Raw genomic sequence first — 27811 nt, 5'->3', positions numbered from 1 at the left:
ACATTAAAAATAAAGCTCAAATAAAAAAAAATAAACATTTTGCTAATTGCACAAACATTTTAACCGCCACTGCGTTCAACGTGCAGCGATACTTCGTAAGAAAAAAAAACTTCACATCCTGCATTGTGGCTTTAAGACCCGGGCTTCCTTGAAACCGTCGAGTCCCATTCAGCAAAGCCAAATTGATGAACTTCTCCAGCATTTACATGTTTTACAACTTTTTTAGACGCTTTTAACTTTTTGCTTTAACGCTTATTTCTGTCCGACGTGATCAGCGGTTCCGTCTTTCCGGCTGTTTAGAGCGTTTCTTTTAGTTTTAAGCTTCAGTATGCGCGTCCGCAAAAAGGGAGTGGCAAAATATAAAGAATTGATTTTGCCATAAGTCCTCGAAAGTTTTAAACAGCGGTAAAGTTCCTGTGTGCGGATCTAATGGAGCAGCCGTCGTCGGTGATCACGCAAGTAAGAAGAGAGGAGGAGGAGGAGGAGGAAAACGCTTGTCTTCGTGAGGAAGGTGAGTTTGGGAGAAGTTTTTAGAGCTGCGCAGGACAGTGTCAGAGGGGTTTGTTTGTAGGGGGCCACGGTGTCACAAATAGTTTTCTCTGATAACGCCTTTTTCTTAAAGAAATGTCCGTGACCCGTTTTTGACACCTTCTCACCGAGTTTTATTAAGTTTGCATCCGCCGTGTCTTTTTGAGTTAGGCCGGACCCACAGGACCATCAGGCTGCTTGTAAGTAGATGAAGTAGGAAATGTGTATTTAATCATGCTAATCAAATTGAAATTTACAGACCTAGCAGTGTTCCGCGGAGTTTTGAGCGGAATTAGATCTGAGCGCTGGAAATAACGTGTCTGCAGAGGGGGCGTGGTCACAGGCTCTGACAGGTCACTTGTTTTGGACCTCCGTGCTGAGCTGCTATCAGGTTATTTTGGTCTCTTATTACAAAATGAACACCTTGTGGTCTCCCAGACCTCATGGACATTATTATTGTTGTCGATACCGTGAGGCACGAGCAGCGTTACTCACTTTCTATAAGTGGGACACAGGAATTAAGCCAATGCCAGTGCTGCATGGCTCAGTTAAGGAGCAGTCAGGCCGTGTACAGCTCTACTAAACTGGTTATAGTCAGCTTTATCATTTTAACAAATGAGATAGCCCATTTACAGGCTAACACCTAGGCCTATACCCTCACTTTATTAGGTACGTTCAACCGCTTGTTAAAAATACATATTAACATGATGAAAGCATGTAAAATGAGAGAACAGAGTAAGAAGAAGAATTGGTGAGTCAGCTTTAAAGGGAGAGAGGGGAAAGTAACGTGTGTGAGATTGTACACTTGTATGAATATATGTATGCTTAAGTGTGTATGAATTATAGGGGAAAGTGTGTGTATGTGCGAATGAATGTTTGTGTGATTTGGGGTGATCAGCAGGAGCAACAATCAACTACAATCTGTTCAAGTTTAAGCTGGAAAGTAGTAAGAGGTGGTAAAGTTTTACGTTTTTGGGGGTGCTTTGTAAAGTGTTCCAGTCATTTGCTGCTGCAAAGTGAAAGGAGTTGCAGCCAAAAATGAAGTGACACTGAATGCAGCGCTGAGGCTGTTCTGAGTATTTCAGAAACTGCTGTTCTGCTGGGATTTTCCCCGCATAACCATCTCTAGGCTTTACAGAGAATGGTCTGAGAAGGAGAAACTATCCGGTGAGCGGCAGTGATACCAGAGGTCAGAATTACCAGACTGAGTCAGACCGATAGGAAGGCCACAGTAACTCATACAGCTACAGGTCAAAACCAAGGAATGCAGAAGACAACATGCCAAACCTTGAAGCAGATGGGCTACAGCAGCAGAAGACCACACTGGGGGCCACTCCTGTCAGCTACTGTAAGAACAGGATACTGAAGCTTCACTTTGCATGGGTTCACCAACATTCTACAAACAGAAGATTGGAAAAATGTCACCTGGTCTGATGAGTCTTAATCTCTGCTGCGTTATTCAGATGGTAGGGTCATAATGTGGTGTAAATAACATGCCTTGTATCAATGATTCAGGCTGGTGAGGCAGTGGTGTGTGGTGTATTTTTTGGCACACTTTTAGTCTCTTAGTACCAACTGATCTTTGTTTAAACACCACAGCCTACCTGAGTATTACTGCAGAACATGTCCATCCCTGTATGACCACAGAGTACTCATCTTCTCATGGCTGCTTCCAGCAGGATGAGACACCTTCTCACACAGCTCCAGTCATCTCAAACTGGATTCTTGAAAATGACAGTGAGCTCACTGTACTCAAATGGCCTCCACAGTCACCAGATCTCAATCCAATGGAGCATCTTTAGGATGTGGTGGAATGGGAGATTCACATCATGGATGTGCAGCCGACAGATATGCACCAACGGTGTGACCTAACACGGACCAAAAGTCTGAGGAATGTTTCCAGCACTTTATTGAATTTGTGCCATGAAGAATGAAGGTGAAAGGGGGTCCAACCCAGTACTAGAAAGGTGTACCTAATAGCGGTGAGTGTATATTAGTCGTTGTAGCACTTCAGAATAGAGTCCTGGACTTATGCGGGACTTTTCTAACATTTATCATGTAATTTTGATGTTGGTGTATAATTTTCAGTATCTAAAAGTACTTTCCTATAGTTACAGTCCCTTGTTATGTTGTACTTAAATTTTGAATTGGGTAAGTATAGGTACTAAAAATTGTACCTTAAATAAAGAAAGGGTACATCATAAATGTGGGGAATAACACCATAATTTTGGGCCTGTATTATGAAGTCCTATGATTTTTCTTCATCTTTTTCCTCTGGAGGTTGGCTTCGGTAATGCATTGAGATTTTGTGTAGAGTGCTAAATAATACATATGAAATATAAAATACAGCTACAGAAGTATTTTTTTTAATTATAAATATAGTAATATACAAGTATTTGTTTGAATCAAATAGTTTTATTATTATTAGGTGTTATTATTACCCCCACCAATTAGGTTGTTTTTGGCAGCATTTGGGTGTCATTCTGTCTGTAAACACGATGTGTAAAGTGGAGTCACGTTAACCATCCATTCAAATATATATGTAGATAGATTTATACATAAATATGTAAATATGTATGTGTGTGTGTATGTATATACATATACTCTATTTTTAACTAGATTATTTATTTAGTAATTTTCTCTTATTTTTTTCCTTCTGGTAGTCTTATTTGTACATCACTGCTGCAGTTCCTCCAAATTTAATCTGAGCCTATAGCAGCGAAATCTCGTTCTAATGCACACTGTGTGGTGCAATTTTGAATGACAATAAAATTTGTCTTTGTCTAAAAAAAGAAAAAAAATTTCCACCGAGGTCTTCAAGGTCAACTTAAAGATTTATTAGTTCAAAATTTACAAAAAGCCTCATAACGTAGAAACTATGATTCTTACAAGCGTGATATGTATTGTCAACATATAGAAAGTACACTATAAAGATTTAAAATATTTTCACACATTTTATCACATTTGACCTCTGACCTCTCCTTCAAGGTCAGTAGCTTGAGATGAAAAACGAGATAAACCTGTGATTAAAAACTTTATTCACTTTATGTATTACTAAATATTTACATTTAAATAATTTACTAAAAAAGTGAAATGAGTGCTACACATGCACCATATCCACATAAATAAAAAATTATACCCAAAATTATGGCAGGTATATTAAAATGGGTTTCAGCAAGGCGAATAACAAAAGCCTGCACTTTGCACTAGTTTTTACTGCACTAAAAACTTGTTAAAATATGTTTAAAAAGAACAAATAATACAAAATTAATATATACAAAATGCAATAATGCAAATGCTGCCCAGAGAGTGAGCTGCTTAGGTCACGGTTTGCACATTCGGAGTGCTTCTTCTTGTTGTAATAATAATATTATTATGTGAACAGTGTTAAATGTTGAAAATTTTAGGGCTGTAGGTATGTGAAATGTAGGCTGTTAATAACTGCTGATACGAATTTTTATTTTTGTTAGTCTGTGTCTTTTGTTTAATGCAGCTTTATCATTTATTTATTAGCCCCTTGTCACCAAGAAAATGAAGAAAGAAAAAAGTTTATTTAGTTTAAGTTCTTCAGATCAATATTCCACTATCTCTGAACAGCAGTATCTGTGTAGTCAGCACAACATTGACAGCAGTTAAATATCAACCACAGATATCAGTTTAATATCAACTTATTTGCAGATAGAACAAATATTGGTCAGCTAGACCAATGAGAGCTGAGGCAGATTTTCAGGCATTATATCAGTGAATTCCTGGAGAATTGTAAGGTTAGAAAAATGATTTTATGTAGGTTATGGTGTCACTGATTCTAAATTCTTAAACCTAGTTTCGCATTTCTGTAACAGTTTCTTATCAGATGTCGATGTAGAGATACAAAACGCCTCCCAGAAATGAACTCTGCATCAGTTATCGGCAAAGTCTCATATGAACCACTCTTTTCTGCTATTGTTGACTGAGGATCAGTGAGATGAAACACCAAACCACAACTCTGATCAATTTGGAAAATATGTATTGAATTTTAGTTGTGGTGCGAGATCAGTCCAGTCATATATGAAGTTACTGTAGTAACTAGACTGACAGGAACATTATTGCAGGATGAAGTGAGGCATGATTTTATTTGAACTCAGCAGTTACTGTAACTCATGATGTGACTGGCTGCCTATTAATAGAAAATGTGGAAAATGTCTTTTTGAAGGACTGATTTTGCTTATTATGCATTTGTTTTGTTTTTTTGTTTTTTTTTAATACATCATATTGTATCATGAGGTCTAAAGCTGGATGCTTTTGCTCTGCAGTCAGCACTGTGGAAAGTTTTGTTGTTGTTATTGCAGTGCGTTTGTGAATGTGGATTTTTGAGCAGATTCTAATGTAACAGTGTAAAACAGGAACAAAGGAGTGTACATATACAGTATGAATAGCTTCAAATAGAGCACTTACTGTAAAATAATAGATATTAAAATATTTTAAAAAATAAATAAATAACAACCTGAAAGGCTGGCTTGTAATTACAATAAGATAAACAAATGCCTAAGTGTCTAAATATAAATTAAATGTGGCTCTGGTAGCTAAGAGAAAATTGCCTTTATATGCTGTTAATGTAGCCAAAAACAAAATTCTCATGTCAGTTATAAACAAAAACTTCCTGACCAACAATTCTCTGCATACAGTTGTAAACAGCTGTCTAAAATCCTATACTTCAATCCAGTACATGAGTAAACACGCCCCAGTCAGGGCAACTGGGCCTCTTCAGTTGATGTGCCTGGATTTAATTTCTGTGCTTTGGCTTCCTCTCGTACCAAGAAGCATAAAGGTGAGGCATTAGGAGTGCTGGCACCCGTGAAAGAAGAAAAGATTGATAGTTGTTGGTACTGAATTTGTGTGATGTTTTGTCCTCCTTCCCAGCGATGTGATTTGGTATGCTGTTCTTGTGCTGCGGCTGAATCTAAATGAACTAATTAGCTGAAATTAATAAATCTGGTAAATGACCTATCCACAACCTAAGAGCATGATAAAGTGGCTGCATGTGAAGAAGCAGGATACATAAAAAATATATACAGCCTATGTTAAACTGTGCGTCTTTATAAGATGTATTTTTCAAGACAGTCACAAGGTGGCAGTATTGTTCAGTTTACTAGTATAGACCCACTCCAGCCTGCTCTCAGGTTACTTCCTCATGGCCAAGAGGTCATGAGTGCAAAACATGGCAGTCATCCAGAAGTGAGGGGCCAGTGAGAAAGGGAAGGAGGAAGCTTCTCTTCAGCCTGTCTTTAGTTTCACAGGTTTCTGCAGCCAGTGGTGGTGTTATAACCGCTTAAGTCCTAAATGTCCTGCATACTTTCCAGCCAAAAAAATAAATAAATTCTTTACGTTTTATTCTGTTTTGTTGACATATTTATCTTTATGTCATCTCTGCAGAGCTATGAAATATGCAGTTTTATAGACACAAAAACACTACTATTGATGTATGTTGATAGGTTCCATTCCACACTCCAGCTGCTTTACCAATAACAATATACAATATTTTCTTGCCACTGAACTTGAGACTCACTGTAAGGTGTAAGGTCAGATGCAAAAATGTTTAAAGGTACATCGTGTAAAATCTCACTGCTAGATGTCAGTGGATTGTAGAATTCTGTCAACTGAATTCTGTTTTCTTGCCCCTCCCAATTCAAGTTCATAATCGTAGTTACGGTGGCCACTGGAGGACAAACAACTCTGGTTCATCTGTAGTGGGTGTAGGCTGTCGGTCCGGTGTTTACCTCAGCTGGTGTCCACGTCTGTTGTCTCTGGAGGAGGCTGTAAAACTTGGTGAAAGGAGTCCGATAAAAATCAAAGAGTCAGTGAAGCTCACTTCTGTCTGATGATGGCGCTGCTGTTAGCTGCTGTTAGCTAGCTCACTGTCAGCTGTGTGGAGAAGAGAGAGTCACATGTCTCATCTGCTGACAATAAGTAATTGTGACAATGTCTGGAATAAATAAGCGTTTATGCACGTTTTCATGTGTTAGAGCTCTGACTTCAGTTCATGAGATGAGACTTGAGGTGAAGAGGAAGAGGTGTTGATGAGGGAGAAGAGAGGAGCAGTGGTGGAGGAGGAGAAAGACTGATAATAATGAGAGATGATAAAAATATATATGTACAAATGTTAAATGGTCATACAGTTTGAAAAAGCTATCTGCAATATTTAAATTTAAAGTAACTTTTAAAGTGCTTTACATATGTGGCCGGTCTCACACATACATAAAACAAAATAAGGTGGAGTGGCGATGTCCATCTTGGCCACTTATTCAAGATGGTTGAGCAACATGGTCACTTCCACAAACCAGGACTACTTCCTGTGTATTTTAATGGATTAATTCTGAGTTTATTAGAATCTATCAGTTTGTTGGAAGATATAATTACTCACTAATCAGGTCAATGTTCTTTTTTTCTAATAAATAACCTAAAAAAATGTACTTGCTGTACCTTTAAACTTGGCTCTGACCTGACCCGAGTCCAGCTTGGCCACCATGAACTTGCCATACCATTTGTTCTGGAGGGCTGTGAAGCAACTTGTCAGATTGTAGCAGGATATCAGGTGTCAAAGTGGTGGAAAGTCGGTCATGGGGGGGGGGGGGGGGGGGGGGCTTATTCATTCTATGTTCAGATAGGAATAGAAGCAGCCAAGTGCCGAGGCACGGCCTGCCCGAAAGGGTCCCAGATAAGCCTGCTTTCAACTAAGCAGGCTGCTGATGTGGCGCGAGGTCGTTGCTGCGCCTTGGAAATGCTGCAACCTCATTATCAGCATCTGAGCCTCTTGGATGGCGAAGTGTGAGGAATGTTGCATTAGAGTTTGCCTGCTCATTTCTGCTGCTGCCTAATTATACATGGCGGGGCTCAAAAAATAGAAATGATGAACAAAGAAGGTGCAGCTAAGGAATCCGGCCGCAGTCGCAGTCGTGCAGTGTGTTTGTACTCTTCAGTCTTTCTAGTGTTTGCAGGCGTGTAGCACTTTGTCACGTTTCAGAGAGAAGGGGTTGTTTCTTGTAGCTGAACAGCTGCAACATGTTGTCTTGACAGTAAATGCTGTGCTCATGCAGTTCAACAATTTTATCATGTGCAGTAGGGAACAAAATATTCATATGGCAATAAATTGTTTTAGTACAATTATATTTATATAGAACCAGTTCCCAAAAACTGTCTCATGGTGCATTTGTGATACATTATCAATACACTGGCACAAAATATTGATATTTTTAGTAAAACACATGTCCTGTCAAAACCGAACTGCTGCATCATGATATTTTTGATAGGAGTAATCAAACATTTGTGCATAACATAATAGCATTAATACTTTGAGAAATCCATCTTTGCTTAACTCAACAACCTTTCATGCAGTCCCCAGCTGGCAATATTGCTGAGGATATTAATTATTGCACTGCAGAGTTTGATTCTAGTTATCATCCTGTCTGCTCCACTCTGTGTGTAGGGAGAGGAACCACAAACACACACTCACCACAGAGGTATATTTGATGGCTAGATTTGTGAGGATATTCACTGGTATCAGTGTGTTGCCAGTTTTTTTTTTTTTTTTTTTTTTAACCCAAGCTTCAACCTTGCCTAAATCCTAAAACCTAATTCCAGCTTTGGAAATAAGACAAGTCTTAAATTTTAAGCACCTAAATGAGAGCTAACCAGAAAGTAATGTAACTAATATTTCACCACTGATAGTATAAAACTCAAACTGCTTCTTACAAATATAGTTGGACACCTTTGGCTTCTGGTGACAGATTTTTTTCAACCATTATTTGGATGATTGGTTCTGGAGAAAACTGCAAACCACAGTCTGCTCTTTCTGCACAGACACACACTTTCAATGAGTTCATATCCTCATAGCTGTTCATCCATGCATCCATTTTATTAACTCTTTATCCAGTTCAAGGTTTCAGGGTATCTGTAGCCTGTCACAGCTGTTACAGGGGGAGAGGCAGGGTAAACCTCGGATAGGTCACCAGTCTCACAGGACTACTTTACATTTTAAAAAGAGTGTAGCACCGTGTAGCTGTCCTCTTTTCAAAGCAGCAACTCTCTGATCCCCTGCATTTGTAAATTGTAGCTAGAAAAGCTAGCTCTCACCAAATAGGCACTGAACAAGTAGTACTAATAATAATAATAGTAGTGTTTTGGTGCATCATTAAAACCTCCATCACCACTGCATTATATACACAGGCATGCATGTGTCCTGATTCTCATTTTATTGCTTTTTTAGAGGCTTGTACTGCTGTATTCCACTGTGTCAATGAAGTGGGTACCTATGTCACGTTCCCAGTATTTTTAGCCATGTTAGTGATGGAAGTATAGCGATCTTCAAATCGTGTAAGTCTAAGCACTGAATACCACATTGACATTACTGTGGTGGTTCACTGTGGTGACTTTGGCTCAGGAGGTAGAGCAGGTCATCTACTAATTAGAAAGGTTGGTGGTTCAATCCCTGACTGCTCCATTCTGCATGCCTAAATATCCTTGGTCAAGATACTGAACCCCGAGTTGCTCCTGATCCGTTCCTTGGAGTGTGATTGTGTGTGAATGTTAGTAGAAAGTGCTTGTATGAATGTGTCTGAATGGGTGAATTAAACATGCTGTATGGAGCCCTTTGAGCGCTGATGTAGAGTAGAAAAGCACTTTAGAGAAACTACTCCATTTATATGGTCAACATTGTCTACTAGTGTGTAGCTTAAAGCACGAACAAGTTGCAGTCACCTAAAACATTGGACATGGAGCAGTACAATTCTGAGATTGTGTACTGTAACAGCTTCCTGCTTCACTTTAAAAAAAAAGGGGGGGGGGGGGTTAAATGTGTTTTAAAAAATTGCTTTGTGGCTTTTATTTTGTGCAGTTATGATTTTGCCATAATAGGTCCCATTTAGTCAGCGGTCCTCATACAGCGCACATGTCTGGGTGTCAGATACTTTCTTTAATGGTGGCTCCTTTTAATAGTACAGTTCTACTTTTCCTCCCAGCAGAATATTATGTCTCAGAGTTATTCATCTTGTATTTATTTTGGACGTTAACTCACACTGTCAGGTGCCAGTTCTGTCAGTGCGGCCCGGGATTGTGTTTATGTTGACATTTGCAATGTAGACTTGATCGCTGGGAAACTTTGGGAATGATATGATGCTGCAGAGTATACGGTGTCAGTGGTTTCATTTAGTTAATTTTTTTAGTGTTTGCGCTGAAGCGTTACTGTGCAGTGTAAACATGCAGCTTTGCTTCCTGCTGCTGTTTGTGGGTGACACAACTGGGTTTTGTTTGTGACTGTTTAAGGCCTGTTATGAGTATGCTGCACTATATATATACATAGAATCATTAACTGAAGTCAGTCACTGCTCTGGCATGCTATTTTAAGCACGGTGATGTGTAATATCAGAAGAGGTAATGCACTGGGCACTGTGATGGTTTTCTTTTCTTTTCTTTTTTTTAAACTAACCTTAAGCTTCAGCTGCCCAGTTCCTTCACACATGTTTTGAACACAAGTTTTTCATCATTGAACCAAGTGAGGTATGTCCCAGCAAGCACACCCTGATAATAATGACTGCTCCCCAGTGGTGCTGACCCCTTTCAACCACAGCTGATGAACATGCCGAAGCCATCACGGAGCATAACACTTGAAAATAGGTCAGGTTTGTTCTGGGATAGAGCTGAAACTGGGCCCAACTGGTTAATGAAGGTTACTGAACACACAAACACGAGCCAAATGAAGCCAATATCCTTAATATGGTCATTCACCAAGGGCCAGTATAAGACAAATAAGGATTATTTTTGAACTCCCAGGTCATGTAAAGTTACTCTAGAAGAGTCCAAGAATAAAAAATATGAAACTTGTCCCCTTTAAATGCAGTAAAGTTCAGTATGCATACTTTTTTAAAAGAAAGTACACAAGTGTGATACATATACTGTTATATTCCAACATTGACTCTGTATAAAGAGCAGACCAACAGTCTGAGTTAAAAAGTAAAATTGAAATGAGTGTTTTATGCAGTCAACACACTGGAAGCTGCATTTGTATTATAAACACACCACAAAACTAACCACTGTCCACATTAAAAGCCTTTGCACGTAAACTAGCAGTTAACATGTCATGTTCTTGAGAAACAATAAAGAGAAACTGTAGTAATCAGGGTTCTAGCCAGCGGTTGATTGCCCGGTGCTGCACCATGCTCAGGTCGTCTTACGCCGGGCTGAGATTTTCACCTGTTCGCTATCGGAACGCTCGGCTATCGCTGCAATTAGCAAGTGGGCGAGCACCCCACGCACTCTGCCCCGTCACTGATACCAGACTGATTTATTTTGTCTCGCGAGATCGCTGCACTTCAATATTGTTCCACTACAATTTGCAATCTACCACCAGGGACGGCTAGTTTAGTTCTCAGTGTGCACGTGTGATCTCGCGACAGCCCTGTTCACGTTTGATTTCATGTGGCTACAGAAAGCACAGGTGACCAGCATTAAAGCGTGGGGGGGGAGAAGTGGAAAAGGGAGCACAAATGATCATTTCGAGGGTCCTATTGAGCATAAATTTGCAGGAGCTCGGAAACAACAGCCAGTGTTCATTTCCATGTTCCTGTTCATTTAGATTTAGTGAAAGCCACGGGGAGCTATTGAAGATGGGCTGAAGAGTCACAGGTTCACAACAAGCAGTAAATCTTCATAACTAAGAATCAGGAAATGTCACTTTTTGAAATTTACATGAGTTTTGATTAGTTCATGTAAACATTACTTTAAAAAAAAAAAGTAAAGTACATGAAAATAATTGTATTTGCCTCTATTCTCCATTTGTTGTTTGCCCTTCATTGCCTTGTTGTAAAAAAAAAAGAAAAGTCTGTATACTACACTATATTGCCAAAAGTATTCACTCACCCACCAAAATCATTGAATCCAGGTGTTTCAATCACTTTCATGGCCACAGGTGTATAAACCAAGCACCTAGGCATGCAGACTGCTTCTACAAACATCTGTCAAAGAATGGGTCGCTCTCAGGAGCTCAGTGAATTCCAGCATGGTGCCGTGATAGGACGATACCTGTGCAACAAGTCCAGTCATGAAATTTCCTCACTACTAAATATTTCACAGTCAACTGTTAGTGGTACAGAGTGGAAGTGATTGGGAATGACAGCAACTCAGCTCTGAAGTTGTGGGCCAGATAGAATCACAGAGCACGATCACCAGATGAAGTTTTCCAGAGTTTACTGGCACGTCTTTTCAACTCTTCAGATAAAGGAGAAAATGTGGTGGCAAACATCACTTTTAATTCCCTCTTTTAGGGTTCAGGAAGTTACTCGTCTCCACATTTTTAACTCTTTCCAAAGTATTTTCAAGTGTCTTATAGCTATAACCCTATCACTACTGCATATTCTTTGCATTTTTAATAATTGACTGAATGGAAGACCTTGTCAATAAATCCATCCATCCATTCATTCTCTTACGCTTATCCTGTTCAGGGTCGTGGGGGAGGGGGGGGGGGGCTGGAGCCTATCCCAACTGACATAGGGCGAGAGGCAAGGTACACCCTTTACAGGTAACCAGCCTGTCACAGGGCCAACACAGAGAGACACACAACCATTCACACTCACATTCACACCTATGGGCAATGTAGAGTAACCAGTTAACCTAACCCCAGTAACTGCATGTCTTTGGACTGTGGGGGAAACCAGAGTACCCGGAGGAAACCCACGCAGACACGGGGAGAACATGCAAACTCCACAGAGAGAGGCCCGGGCCAAGGCGGAATCAAACCCAGACCTTCTAGATGTCATTCTAGCTGTAGTGCTAGCCACCCTGCTGCCCCCTGTCAATAAATAAAAACCTGAACCATCACATAAAGTCACTATCAAAGCGATCATAGAAGCAAATTAATTTGCAGACAGTTACATTTTTATAAGTACTGAAATCCCAGTTAAACGTTCTTTGTTTTTGTCCGTAACATGAGCGCTTTTATAGTTATTAACTTGTTAATAGGCTGTAAGGATGGAGACGGTGATTATGTCATGGATTTATAGCTGTTACAGCTGTCAGACTGTCAGTTCCTCTGAAATATCTGCTGTATGTTGCTTTAGCATCACTGTTTAAATCACACTGATCTGCATAAAGGTTTAGACACAGAACACACTGACCAATAATCACTCGTTTGTCATGTTGTAAAAGGTCGCACTGATGGAAAAATGTATGAATCTTGGAGATGTTGTGAATATTTGAGTGAAGATAAAGCTGAACTGAATGCATTTAAAGTAACTTAAACATTATGAAAGTTCTGATGCATGAATCTCAACATATTTTCCACTGACTCACTGGATCCATCCAATGGGATCATAGGCTCCGTAATGGATCAGCAAATCATGTCAGAGTCCACTTGCACAGCAGGAGGGATCCAGGATTATGGATTGAGACCAGATAAGGCCCAGATCCAGTTCAAGCTCCAGTGATTTCGCAGCTCATCCCTCCCGGATCAGTTCATAATTCCTTAATTTTCCCTGACCCGATTTGCGTGTTTTATTTAAAATGGCTCATCTTCCCAAACCTGTACTGAAATATTTTAAAACTATAAAGCTGAGACCTTTGTGTTTGCCTTCATTGACAGACTTGGAAAGCTGCCCTGCATGTTTTCAGTTACATATGAAACTATGTAAAACTTGAACTTTCATCAGATGAAGCTGAAACCTTAAGTTGGGTAAATGATGACAGCATAAAATATAGTATAAAATAAATTACATATTTTATATCAAACTTTTATTCAGCCTATGAAGATGACAGAGTGGACCAAGCTGATTAAAATGAGTTCTTCCCTCCTGTTTTTTTTAAGATAACCGTCAGGCTCCCCGCTGACACGATCCTCGATCCACTGGGTTAAAATGGAGACCCTGCTCTTTATTTACCTGTTGCCATGGTGAATCCTGGCATTGATTGATGATGGCTTTCTTTCCTCGCACGCGCTAACTCAGGGTGAACATACTCAGAGTTGATTGAACTGACTGATCAGCTTTTCTGGAACAGGAAACTCAGAGTTGATCAATTCAGACTTTAAGTTTGTTTGTTGAACATGCTTCCTGAAACAAGTTATCCACCACTTCTTATAACAGTAAAACAAGATTTTTAAACTCTATTGTCATATGATCTCAAATAACTACGCATACCAGATGAGGTTTTGAAAGCAAAAAATATCTGCCAATATGTTAGATTTTTAAATCACTAAACGTTGATATTGGTCTTAAAAATCCTATATCGGTCAGGCTCTACTCAGTACATCCGTGCTACTTTCATAATCATCACGCATTTACACCCAAAGTAGCCTGACAGGTCCATAATTCCCTGACACTAAGGCAACAGATGTAGCCTGAGCAGCACACTAATGCTTTAGCTGACAGCTCTGACTAGTCATCAAGCCTCAGCTAGTTTGTCAGAGTTTTCTCTTCCTTTGTAAACACTGGCTTTCATCACTCTGACACCGGCTGGTGAGATGTTGTCTACCACTTGTGTGTGCCAGAAGCTGTTCCTTCTTAGGTATGCAATATTGGCAAATTCAAAATGACTTCTAGTATCCAATACGTTATGTGTATTGCATGGTCATATCTTACATCTGCAACTGAAAGTGTTGCATTTTAATGAATTATAAATGTTTCGAGTTTGATCTTGGCACATTTTCAAGTATGAAGCTAAGGAAGAGTCAGGAACAGGATGTTTTTTTTTTTTTTTTTTTTTTTTTTACTTGTCTACACCTTGATGTTTCTAAATTTAGCTCTCAATTGAGGATATTCCCTCTTTTTAATGAAGCTATCATATGGTGTTTAACCATATACTGTATATAGAAAATGGATGCAGGAACTGTGATGTCACCCTTTGTTTTCTGGACTAGTTTTTTAAAGCCTCTAGTTTGGCTCTGATCTTGCTTTTTTTTTTTTCTTTTTTTTTTTTTGTCACAGGTAACCAAATTGATGTGATGTGATGTAACCTGGTGCATCCATTGACTGTATGAGTCCATAGCACTGACACATTTCCCTGCTAATTAGTGTTAATGTATAAATAAAAACACTAAGTCCAGTTACAGTTGGTCACAGTACGGCCCAGAAACTCCAATTAGCCGAGCGTGACTATGTTGTTCAGACTGGATAACTTCAAGCCTCAATGCAATTTAAAGGGGTGAATTATAAAAAATTAAATTTCATCCTTTCAGCAGTTTTTGGGGAGAAAATTGCTGTAGAGACCAAAACAATTTTTTGCAACAGGCTCTAAAACTGTTTTTTTCTGCTCTGAAGTTGGACAGTTTAACATGGGACCCGCTTGAGACATTTTAGGAACTGGACCCCTGGAGGTTGCCGTTTGAGTTAAACAAAATTATATCAGGGGCAGTAAAACATTTATCATTTGGTTGTAAGAGGAGTTTGTATTGTAGGATCAGCCCTGAAGCACATGTTTGATAAACTTGGCAGGTAGCTTCATTAACTACTTCAAGACAAAACAATTTGCTTACTAGAGTTAATAATACCTGTGTACAAGACGATTCTTGGTATTTAAAGCAACAAATTACACATTGGAACTCCACCTGACTTTATTGGGGCTGAAATGCAATGTATGTCAGCAGGAGCGAGGCACAGATTGAATAAGTAAAATGAGCATAGGTGCCAATGCTGACACCATGGCATTAATCAAGTCTGGAATGCATTCACCGCAGTACATTTACTTACACAATTACACAGAGTTTGCAGTACAAGTGATCCCACATTTGACTTGTAGGGTTATACATTTTACACTGCAAATAGATTAGTGAATTACTGCAATCATTGCATTGCTGAGTACACTATGCACCCTAGCTTTTCTCTGTCTCTCTATGATCCAGGTTCTGGTGACCTCTCCAGTTCAATGAAGCCTTGCAGAAGAGGTTTTCTTCGCAGTCTTTTCAGTTGTCTGTGTCACAAAGGCGCCAAACCACCTCCAGGCAAAACCAACGCGCCGCTCTCGCTAGACGAAAATGCGACTCTCTCAAAAGTAAGTCCATGTTTTAGTCTCGTCCCTTGCTTCCCTTTGATATCAACTTTCTCTCACCCTCCCTCTTGATTTTCTTTGAACAGCATGTGGTCAGCGTGATTGGCAGCTGTTTGATGCCTGAAATACATGTTTTCTTGGCTCAAAGCCTTTCGTGTTTACAAGCACATTTCTCCTGAGCTTGAAAAAGTACTCCATGTTCAGACATCAATCATCGACTTGTTGGAAGGACGGAAATGGCGTAAATGTTGCAGAAATGCATGCCTGACCTGGAGATTGCTGCTTTGCAGTGCTTTTCTTGGAAGATGCCATTGAACAAAACATGCTACCAAAGTTGCTTTGAAGCAAAGGTCCCTTTTAGAGTGGAGAAGAAATGTTAGACAGTACCTGTTATCAGTTATTATTATTATGCATATATGTCTTGCATTATTAATGTAGAAGTATAAAAAATGGAACTGATATATTATAGGCTATAAATTCATAAAAAGAAACTTGTGTGAACATATGTGGAATATAAAAATATTTGGAATGTGAGTTTATACCATTTATTTTTTTTTGGACAACTGACAATGCTACCTATAGTTAAACTTAAAGTGTATTCATGGCAAACACTGCTTTTGGCTGTTATGGTCTGAAGATCAAGTGGCCAAGATGTTCTCAAGTGTCAGTTTCATATTTATGCCTTAGTTCAGCCTTTTATTGAGATTTGATATTCCACAAGTTATTTGTCAAGTCTTCCAAGCCCCCAAAATAAATTTCTTGGTCTCTGGCAAAGGGAGGGTCGAGTCAAGTGCTCAGTCTCAGTTTTGGTTGTGACAACCTGTCATGTCATCAGGCATGCTGCTCCTGTTGCTGTTACTCTCTCGGACAGACGGCGACTCCCCCCACCAGCTCTGTGACTGTTCAGTCTGAATGGATCTTACAGTTGGATGCCGGTCATTTGGAGTTGTTCTCTGCAGGAGCAACTACATGGAGTAAAAACTTTGGACAAAGACTGATAAATGATTTCATTATGTATTTGGAAAATTCTGAGCAAAGTAAAGTCTCTAGAGAAGGGGAAGCAGCCACTGAAGCCATGCTTGCTGAGCAGTGCCAGATTCCCAAATTAACAGAAACTGCAGATTTCACCGGCCCTTCAAACGGAAGTGCTGAACTGGGAGTAAAGGTCCTCCTGGAATACACTGAGCAGACCGTCAGTGAAGAAATGGACCCATCTGCTCTTTGTGTGGAACAATACAGCATGAACTCAGATGAGCCTGAATCCTTCACATATTATAATGGAGACGCCGACAGCTTTGAGCAATATTCAGAGAGCGATGGATTTTTTGAATCTGACCAGATACTCGATAAGTGCGAGACTTCAGAGTTAAGCCAACCATGTGATGAATGTACTCAACACTGTGAGTGTTTTAAGTCCTCTGAACACTGTGCTAATCATAGCTTAGCTTCCGAATGTAGTCCTTGCTGTGAACAGTGCGCAGAACGCCTCCAGTTATTTCAGAAATGTAAGCCCTGTGATGAGCAGTTGGAGATTTCTGACTTTGAAGCTGATGAATTGGAAGCAAACTGTGACACTTTGGGGCAGTGTGAAAAGCACAATTTCATACCTGAATGCTCAGACAACCTGGAGGCACTGCAACAATATGAGCTGTCACAACAGCAGAGTGAGTGCTTTGACTCTGAGCCAGACGGATCAACAGAGGACTCTGAGCAATGTGAAACAGTGGACTGTGATCCTGAACTCTGTGAGTACGACGAAATTTCAGATCAAACTGAATTTACAAATGATGAAGATGATGAAGAACCAGAGGAAGAAGATGATGATTTTGATGATGATTTGAGCTATGCAGCCAAACAAAGTGAAACAGAGTTCAATGATGAAGAATCCCACAGTTCATCAGAAGACACACCGGTACAAGTTTGCTTTGATGACACTGAAAATGTTGCCTTTGCAACCGATTTCTGGGAGAGACCCGTGTATACTGAAGAAGACTTTCAACAAGCTGCTACAACAGAGGTGCCCTCAGAATCGGGTGAGCCATGTGGAAATGGCGACTGTGAAACAAGCCAAGAACCAGCTCAGCAGGAGTCTACTTCAGAACAGTGCAACTCTGAGTCCAGCGGTGAAGAAGAAGATGGTTCCTCAGATTGCTCTTCTGTGGAAACCAAATCTTTTAAGACTTGTCCTGATGGCAGTATTCCATCGGATCCCTTCTCCGATTCATCTGGGGAATCTGAAAAAGGAGCTCAAGAACATTCCAGTGATGATCAGACACAGTGGGAATCTTTTGAAGATGATGAAGTGCAGCCAGCTGATGAGAATAAAAAGAAAACTGCTGATATCGTTATTGAGGATTACTTTGATTTGTTTGACAAAGTGGACTATTACGGACACATATTTACACAAAAGCAGCGCTACATCTCCTGCTTCGATGGCGGAGATATCCAGGACCGCCTGTATCTGGAAGAAGAGGCACAGAAACATAAAGACAAAACTTTATGTCAATTTGAAGACATAAACAAGGAAATTGATGCGAAAGACACAGATACATGGGCTGAAGATGCATCTGAAGATACTTATGAGGAAGTTGCAAGCCAGAGCGATGGGTCTTATGACTCAGAGTTTCAGTCTGAGGATTGGATCATAAAATCAGAATCAAGTTTTGAAGGGGATGAGGAGAGTGAATCAGAGAATGTTGCCACTTGTGCAGAAAATGGGGAGGAAGCAGAGGATGATGAAGTCCCTTTTGATGAAGAAGCTTGCGCCTTTGATGACCAGGTTTCAGAAGAAGCTGAAGTCTGCCTGTCCACTGGTCAAGAGGAGAGCATGTTTGCACCGCATGCCAAGGAAATCTCCGTTGAAGGTGATGCTTATGAAGATGTGGTGTGCGGTACGCAGCATTGTGAACCTCTTGGTGGTCGCACTTCTACAAGTGATGAGACTGTGGCTAGCACTGATTACACAGAGGGTGACAAAGACAAACCTGAAGACAATGTTTTTATTGCATGTTCAGAAAAGGAGCCTTATTGGTCACTTGTAGATAATGATGAAAATGGAGAGCTTTGGGAGCCAGGTGTTGAGGAATACTACGCTTATCAAATTAAAAGCATTCAGTCATCTTTTAAAGAAGCCTTGAATGGATTCATTTTAGAAAGATCACATGATCAAATAACTAATGGAAAAGCTGATGGAAATGCTTCTGGGAATGAGAGACCAGATGCTCTTTTATCTCTAAAAGAGACCGAGTTGGAGGCCACTGAGGTGTGCCCAGTGGAGAGCAAGTCTGTCACATTTGGAATTACTGAAGTTCTTGACATGAACATCTCAGCTGTTGACAAAGAGTGTGTGCTAAAGGAGATTTCAAGAGAAACTGGAGCCCCTCTGGGAATTATTCACAGTGTCGAGGAAAGGGATGCGGTGGTTAATGACACTGAGGATTACGAGGATTCTGAACAAAGAGAGTCAGAAGAGGAGCAGAGTGACGATGAGTCTTATGAGATTTGTGAATGTGATTACTGCATCACGCCAACAGAGCAGGTATAAGATAAGATGCTAAAAACTTTATCCCAAAGCTGGAAAATTGCTTTGTTACAGCAGTTATTCGATTTTCTTGGGCAGTTTCGTGCAATAAAACAGAATACAGCATGACCCAAGAAATAAAGTTGAATAGGTGTACATATCAATTAAATTATATAAGCAATAATATCACATACAACAAAGTAAAATATTTCATAATTAGAGCCTGACCTATACAGTACATCAGCGAGTACGATATATTGGCCAATATTAGCCAATATGATGGTTGACACAATGGATTTAAAATGGCCAATAAATGAAAATTTAAAAAGGAAGGAAGTGACAGGAGGAACACCTTCAACCATGTTATGAATATTAATGTTGCATAGTTTGTCCAACAAGGAAGTTGCAGCATGCTGAACATGCTGCAACTTCCCTGTTGGCAACACGTGTTTGGATTATCACATCCAACCAGCTGATCTGAGCAGCCTCAGCAAGAGTGTAAACGAGTCATCGGTTACACTTGTTTACACTCTGTCTGACCTGTTGTGACAATAAATAAAATATTTTTTCTTTGTCATATTATCTCGGTAAGGGCTCATAAATAACTACACATAACAAATGTTAAGAAGTCTGTTAATGCTTCTTGCATCTGAAATAAAAAAAAAAAATATCAGCCAATATATCAGATTTTTAAATTGCCACATATCAGTATTGGTATTATCTTCAAAATCCTATATCAGAGGGGTATACTATAACGGGTGTTTCAGGCTTTCTTTGTGTCAGCTGGCTTGGCAAAACCTAAAGCCTCAGTTGGAGATAACAGGTATGACAGCAGTGCTTATCGACAGCTCTGTGCGTCCTCACATAAAAAGGGACATTTCTCGACTCTACGCCAGTGCAGAAAGATCCCTGTGAGAGCATAAAAAATATAACAGTAACACTATTTCAAATAAGACGAGAATTTAATGCTCCAGAGAATCATTAATCTTTGGATTTATCGCAAAGAGTGGTAAACATTTAAATTCCAGCTAATTGTTTTAACGCTGAGCGCACTCTCTGTGCTGCTGTTTGTTTCTAAGGTGACGGCTGCACATTAAAGATCTGAAGCTTTAATTTGTCAGGAGATAAAAGTGTAATTACATTAGTGATTGAACAGGTATTCTCGGTGTGTGTTCTGTGCTGTAGTAGCTGTAGCTCCAGTTCCAGTAGTGTAAAATGAACAGCAGATTATAGTCAAGGATAAAAACCTTTTCTGCATCACCAAATTAAAGCACGTCCATTACATTGACAATGCAACGCACAGTTTGCACTTCATTCAGTGGTTTTAGGAAGGCGCAGCTTAACAATTTGTGTATATAGGCCATAAAAGGTAGGCTATTCCCCTAGGAGAAAATATATATTGGACTTAAATAAAGGAATGAGAGAAAACGTGGCGCTTCAAGCAGATTATAAACCGAAACTCTAGCGTACACCCTTCAGGTCAGCTCTATCCACAATAGATGGAGCAATACTGAATAACTGGTGACTTTGTAGTCTTAACAGCACATTTTCAGAGTTGTGCGTGGTTTAAATCATCCTAGATACAACAGAAATCTCCGTGGTTTAAAAAAAAAAAAATGTAGACCTATTGTGCTCATTTCCTCCTCAGTATGTTTAATCTTGGACCTCGCTAACTTTGCAGAGCTCAAAATAATCCTAATTTGTTTTATACTGGCCATTAGTGCATCCCCTCCATTCATCATTTATCTGAAAGAAGCCATTTTTACCTCCTCCCATTTTAAGTCAACTGTCTTCTGATTGGCTGCCCCTCACGAACAGAGGCTTGAAGAGCAGGTGTCTGCCAGAAATGACCAAAAACAAAAGCATAAAATAAGGAAAAGAACAATAGATTAGCTTCAAATATGTCATAAAATGTTTGTTTTTATCTGGTTCATTTATTTGCCTTAGTACCCTCTAGACATTTAAATAAAAAATTAATTTTCCACATTTTTATCTATACATCCATAGTCCTGTTTGCATTTTCAGACTGATGAGGGAGTTTTGATTCAAAGTCAACTTTCCACTTTAATGATACCTTAATTTAACATCTTAATCTCACTTCTTTTTTTTTTTTTTTAATCCCCTGTGTGGTACTGCCAACCATGGCAGTGAGTAAGTTACACAGGACCTCGACTTGGCACATTGTGTGGCATCTGTGTTGAATTCCAGCTCTGCCATTAAGCTCACGTGGCAGCTCACTGATGGACAAACACATCCATCAGCGTTACCAGCAACCTGTTTGGTCATACCAACTTGTTTTTAGAAGCCGAATCACATTAACAAACTCTAATCACTGACCACCCGCTGAAGGATGGGACACGCTATAGTGATATTTACATGTTCTGTCAGCACAGTAGCAGCTGTAGCATCCCAGGTTTCCTGTAAGCTCTTACTGAAACACCACAACACAGTCAAAGCTCTTAAGGGACTAGAAACACAAGCACACACTCAGAATGAGCTGAATGACTTTCCCAACACATTGTGATACTTATGTTTAAAATGGCCTGTTTCTTTCTTATGTTGTAGTGTAACAGCATGTCTACATTTGCCATATACAGGCTTACGTCTAAACTCTGTGCTCCTCTTCAGGTGCCAGGTGAACCACTGCTCCCACAGATGGAATCACATGATGAAGGGAAGATCTGCGTGGTCATTGATTTGGATGAAACACTAGTGCATAGTTCATTTAAGGTAAGTTGGCCAGTGTGACTTAAATAAATACTGATATATTTAGCTGAAATAAAAAACAAAAACAGGATTACTGCCAATCCAGTTTAAGTCATTGATTATAGGAAATGTATTTTCTTAATGGTTATAGTTAATGTGAAGGTGCTGTTAATACAGTGCAAGTGAGTGTTTTTCATTCAGTTCAACTGAGTTTCCCAGGGTCACATCCATCCATCCATCCATCCATCCATCAATCCATCCATCGCAAATTTGCCATGTAGGCAGTGGGTCCACCTGGAAGAAATAATCAAATGCATGAAATATCATAACAGTGTAAGCTTTAATTTTGCAACCTGGAACACAGTATTGCTGGCTTTTTCCAATGTTTATGCTAACCTAAGCAAAATGAAAATAGAATTGATCTTTTATGTAACTGTAGAGGTTGCCTACATTCCCAAATAGGTGAGCTATTTCTTTAAGTATGATTTATCAGTTTATTACTATAACAGTATATTGAGGCATTTTTGTCTGTGTCTGTAGTAACTGCTGTGCAGTGCAGCTGAAGTCATTCCTTGTGTTTTCTTATACAGCAGAGTATACTGGATATAATACTAGAATTTAAAGAAGTATTTGAATACTCATCACAGCAAATGTATTTCTAAAAATGGCAGTCATTTTACAAATTTTTAAATCTTAGATATTAAAAAAATGAATCCAAATAATTTCATTTTCCTACTTTTGACTAAATGTCATGCTATTTGGATTTAAATGATTTCACCTGCTTAGCCTTGGTTAGTTTTTAACACAGACCCAAGCGCTCTCAGTTCTGTTTAGCTTCCATATTAAAGCAATTAATCTGCAAAATGGCCACACGATCTGTAAAATTTTAGGAGAGACACAGCATATTTTAAATGACAACTACAATAAATATTACCTCAAAATGATTTTATGGGTGTTCTGGTGTAAAACCTCAAATCTTTAAAAAATTAAAATCTGATTTTTCTAGGAAGAAAACTAATTATCTAACAGCTATATAAACATATTTGGTGAAACCGTGTAACTGGATTTATGAGTGTTAGTATACTGTATTGCATGTTTTACACACAGTGTCATGCAGCTTCCTTTTGGTCGGTTTGATACCTTGTATGGTAGCATTCAGTGAACAAAGTAATCAATACCAGAAGTCGGGGCTCCTCTATCATGACAAATTATGTAATGAATGCCACGTGGTGTTTAGTCCTTCTCAGGTCGCAGACTGTCCTGAAAGATGTTACTGGATATTAGCATTGGCTCAGCAGGGTCGGACCTCCTCTGAGCTCCATGTTTAACACAACACATAAACTACATGTTTTAAAAAGGTCTTTGTGTTAGATAAGGAAGAGGGAAGCCAGTGAGTTTTGAAGCAAAAAAGCTGCTTAAAAAAAATAATTTCACAATAATATCAAATTAGCTTGATGCTGCGCAATCTCTGAAGGACGCGACCTGGAGGAAAATCTCAGTGGCCATTAACGAAAATAATAATAATGTGTAAAAGAAATGTTCGGGCATTAAGTCAAAGTACTGCAACACACATTTAGCCACCAAAGTACATAATGGTGCAAATAAACGGAATGTAATATACAGGCAGAAGTATAGACTCACAAATTAAAGAAATGTATTAGAGTATCCTGATGAGCAGAATCACCCTAAATGTTTACCACTGACAGTTGTTACAGCGTTGTCCGTATTGGGGGGGTGAAATGTTGTTGTTGAAGTGTTCTCATTAGCTCACACAGTCTGCTCGCTGTGAGCAGATCTAAAAGTGGATGCAGTTCAAGCTGCTGCTGTTACCAGTGGAATTTGCTTGACAATAACAAAATATTTTTATTAACTTTGTCTACTATTAAATACGTAGTCAAAATCATTCGCACCATTTGCTGATGCAGGAAATGAAAAATCTTGTGCACCGATTTTTGAATGCACAAAAACTCAGTCAGCGGTTAAACTCAGTCTGTCTTACTTGTTGCCTCAGTATGGTGTACTAGTATGGTGGTGTTATGCCTTATATGGAACATGCTTGTTGTGATACTAATATTTGAGAAGCAACTTATAATGAGATGGGACCCTTCTCACTTTCTGTAGTGCCTGTGTTTCAATAATTGATGTACCAGCAGTTTATTCAGAGTATGTTCTGGTTGAAAGAGGCTGATGTGACATCTTCATTTGTTGCCGTCACTCTTGTTTGTGCGTAAAAGTGTTGATTTTCTTTGGAGATTATAAGTTAAAAAGTATGTTTTGTGTTTCTCTGTATGTTCTAAACAGCCAGTGAACAACGCAGATTTTATCATTCCAGTGGAAATTGATGGAACAGTTCACCAGGTAGGAATTTGATGTGCTGAAGTGAATATCTGCTACTGTACTACATTAGGTATTATAGGGGATTATTTTTTTTTGCACTCACCATCACTCTGCTGTAAATATCAAACACCAACGTCTCTGCTTGCTTCAGCTTGCACGGGAAGCCGTGTACTCGCAGCCTGACAGAGCTGTAGCCCTCTCTGTTGATGGCTCCGAGCAGCAGGTGCCTATTTCAGTGGCCTGACGAAATGAAGGAAGCCTGGCAGGCTTCTCAGAAATCACGGCCATCAATCTCAGTATGTGGTGCATCTTCGGCACAGTGCTCACTGGGGATGGCATTACCTTTCCTCTACTGGCTTTAAACGGCAACTGCAATCTGTTGTGCTTGGCCAGAAGAAAGAAGAGCTTTCAAAAGGCCTGGGTCTGTTTCAAGTAATCCAGGATAGGCTTGTTAAAGGGGAAAGCCTATTCGGGATGACTTGGTTCAGAAACAAGGCCGCCAGCATCTTAGTGAATAAGGTGTGTCTGCATATGTTTTAATCCACATATTATTTATTTAAAGCCACATGTGTTTGTAGAGAAGGATGATATAACATTTGCATTCTGTCTTTTCTTCAAATCATATTTTGACATTCACTCCGGCTTATTTACAACAGTTGATTCAAGAAGCTTGATTGTAATGTGAAGTGAGAACCAGAGCAATGCGACAGTCTTTTGTGAGATATTTGGGGGGGGTTCTTTTGTGGTATAAATCTATCTCTAATAATAGAAGCATGTGCACCAATTGTGGATTTTTTTTCTGCACTCAGGTGTATGTGTTAAAGAGACCCCATGTTGATGAATTCCTCAAGAGGATGGGAGAATTGTTCGAGTGCGTTCTGTTCACGGCAAGCTTGTCAAAGGTATGTTCTTAGTCTTGTTCAGATTAGATGCAAATGGTAGGTCAGATATATGCAAGACATTTACAGGTAAATTTACTGATTTGCAGGTGGCCTTATGCATAAAGATACTCATCTGTCAGTCAGCTGTGGAAATTTTAGTCTCTAACATTACTTCAGACTGTCTTCACCTTAACCTTGACTTAAATTTGTGAAGTCATTATTCAAGAGTGCCAACAGTGTTTTGGAGACAAAGTTATGGAGGCAGGGTTGAGATGTTTTGGGCATGTGCAGAGGAGGGATAGTGGGACTATTGCAGCTGACGGGCAGGAGGAAAACCACAGAGAAAGTTCATGGATTTAGTAAAGGAGGACATGCAGAGGGGTGGTGTGACAGAGGAGGATGGGGTGTGATGGAGGGAGGCAAATTTGTATTGACTCCTAAAGGCAGCAAGAAGATTTCAGTTAAATTTTAGTTTCCAGAGCTGAACTGTTCTATTGAGTTTAGTTTTTATTGGTTAGAAATATTCAGTTTTAGGTTTATTTTATTTTTCATTTTAATTCTGAAAGTTTTATTTATTTTTCCAAAGTCTAGTTTTATTATTCTTTTATTTCACTTTACTAATGTGCATATATATTTTTAAGTTAATTTAGTTTCAGTCGACTATAGTAACCTTGTATTCAGGACGGTTACGAGCTTCTGTTTGACTGGCTGAGGATAAAGCTGAGATGGCAATCCTAGTTTTGTTTCGGTCTTTCTTCTCTAGTATGCGGATCCTGTATCAGACCTGTTGGATAAATGGGGGGCCTTCCGAAGCCGTCTCTTCCGGGAGTCGTGCGTCTTCCACAAAGGAAACTACGTAAAAGACCTGAGCCGTTTAGGAAGAGACCTCAACAAGGTTATCATCTTAGACAACTCTCCAGCCTCCTACATCTTCCACCCTGAAAATGCAGTATGTCATTTAGATTTCTACTAGTGTTATTCACAAAAATGTCTTGCATGCATTTGATTTTTATTTTTTTTTTTAAAGAAACACTATCAATATATTGGTACATACTATTAATGGCTGTGAACTATGTAAAAGGATTCATAATCCCACCATGTGCTGCTTTTGTCCAAACCTCCAGGTTCCTGTAGCATCCTGGTTCAATGACATGTCGGACACTGAGCTCCTCGATCTCATCCCATTCTTTGAGAGACTAAGCAAGGTGGATGACATCTATGACATTCTCAAACATCAGAGTACTTCACAGAGTTAACAGAGGGGAGATACTAGGATGAAGATGATCACCAGCGGCTGTCGTCACGGGGCCACGGAGGCCGGTTTGGGGGGGCTGAAGGCTCCACAGTGCTTCCCAATACAAGGACCACATTGCAAAAAAAAAAAAGAAAGGGCTGTCATTTAATCTAATATTCTCGTAGTACTGCGGACAAAGTGACAGCAGTCTTCCAGCTGGATACGGTGCTGTTGTACAGGCAGTTAACCTAATCACTGTGACAGATCTGCTTTGCTTTTTTTTTTTTTTTTTTTTTTTTGTGATGCCAGTTGCGCTTAAAATGTGATTAAATGACTTCTGATATCTTTTGCAGTGCAGCTAGTGTGTTGTTGTTGTCTTTTTGTGACAGCAGTGACCTTTGTAAGTATGCTGTAAAGCTAGATTGTGTGAACAGTTGTTCAGAGCCGTTGTGCAAATTAACCACCATCAATCATTTTAATGTCAGTGCAGCATTTCCAAGAGCACTCGAAGCTTTCACACAGCAAATAACACATCACTGAAGACTGTACTTTGACCTAATACACAAATAATCAGTTAATCTTGGGTTGCACATTCTTGACATGTTACAAAAATTGTGTATTTACTGTAAGTCTTTTGAAAGCTTTGGACAGAATATACCATAAAATGTAGCACTTAACTTTACATTTAAAAGAAACCTTTTTTATTATTATTTATTTAAATAGAAGACCATATCCATTAGTCTGCTATCAGTGAATATATATTGCTCAAGAAAATTAAGGGAACACGCCATCATCACAGTATAGAACAAAATCAGTTAATCTTCAGGGAAATCAGTCTGTGCGGTCAGGAAACAGAAACCACTTTGGTGCAAATCAAATTGGCGACAGGTGCACTGGAGAGATGACAACAAAACAACCCCCCAAAAGGGAATGGTGCAGCAGGCGGTGGTCACAGACCACTGCGCTGTCCTTATCCCACCTGACTGATTTTTCTCTAGTTTTGCTTTTTTCCTAGCGTTCTTGTCGTTACTGGTAGCATGAGACGGTACCTGCAGCTCGCTCATGTTGCGCAGGTAGTCCAGCTTCTCCAGGGAGGTTTATCCCTAGATGCCGTTGCAAACAGGTTAGCAGTGTCTCCCAGCACAGTCTCAAGGGTGTGGAGGAGATTTCTGAAGATAGTCCTTTACACAAGGAGAAGTGGATGAGCCTGTAGAAGGGCATCATCATCTACAGGACCGGTATCTGCTACTTTGTGCAAGAAGGAACAGGAGGAGCATTGCCAGAGCCCTACAAAATGACCTCCAACAGGATACTCGTTTATGTTTCTGACCCAGCTGTCAGAATCTGACTCTGACCCGTGCTCACAGACCAGGACTGTGCAGCTTGAATGGCATTTGCCAGAGAACACTGGAACTGGGAGGTCAACCACTGGTGCCCCGTTCTCCACTAGGGTTTAATATTTTTCCCGAAAATGACATGAATCAAATCCCGGGAAATGACGAGCCATTTCCCGGGAATCCCGGGAAAAAGTTTATTTATTTATTTATTTTAATTAGGCCTTCTGTAGCCTGTGTCGGCCTTAACCTATTCTGATATTGT

General features: G+C 39.6%; 1 protein-coding gene across 2 annotated transcripts; it reads left to right on the top strand.

The window, feature by feature from the left end:
- The first annotated feature begins 91 nt into the window (after positions 1 to 91).
- LOC115800811 (carboxy-terminal domain RNA polymerase II polypeptide A small phosphatase 1-like) lies at positions 92 to 26367 on the top strand. 2 transcript variants are annotated; one of them, XM_030758345.1, is made up of 7 exons: positions 92 to 511; positions 15389 to 15537; positions 21683 to 21784; positions 24062 to 24118; positions 24907 to 24999; positions 25742 to 25927; positions 26103 to 26367. In XM_030758345.1, exons 1-7 carry the CDS (start codon positions 430 to 432, stop codon positions 26232 to 26234), a joined length of 801 nt encoding a protein of 266 aa, XP_030614205.1. In that variant the 5' UTR covers positions 92 to 429; the 3' UTR covers positions 26235 to 26367. The 2 variants fall into 2 exon arrangements, with proteins under 2 accessions (XP_030614205.1, XP_030614206.1); XM_030758346.1 differs by lacking the exon at positions 92 to 511 and adding an exon at positions 561 to 728.
- Positions 26368 to 27811: the final 1444 nt, after the last annotated feature.

Source organism: Archocentrus centrarchus, chromosome 21, assembly GCF_007364275.1.
Source record: "Archocentrus centrarchus isolate MPI-CPG fArcCen1 chromosome 21, fArcCen1, whole genome shotgun sequence".
Lineage (NCBI taxonomy): Eukaryota > Metazoa > Chordata > Actinopteri > Cichliformes > Cichlidae > Archocentrus > Archocentrus centrarchus.
Note: the sequence above shows the minus strand (reverse complement) of the source record. Positions and strands in the feature narration are given on the sequence as shown.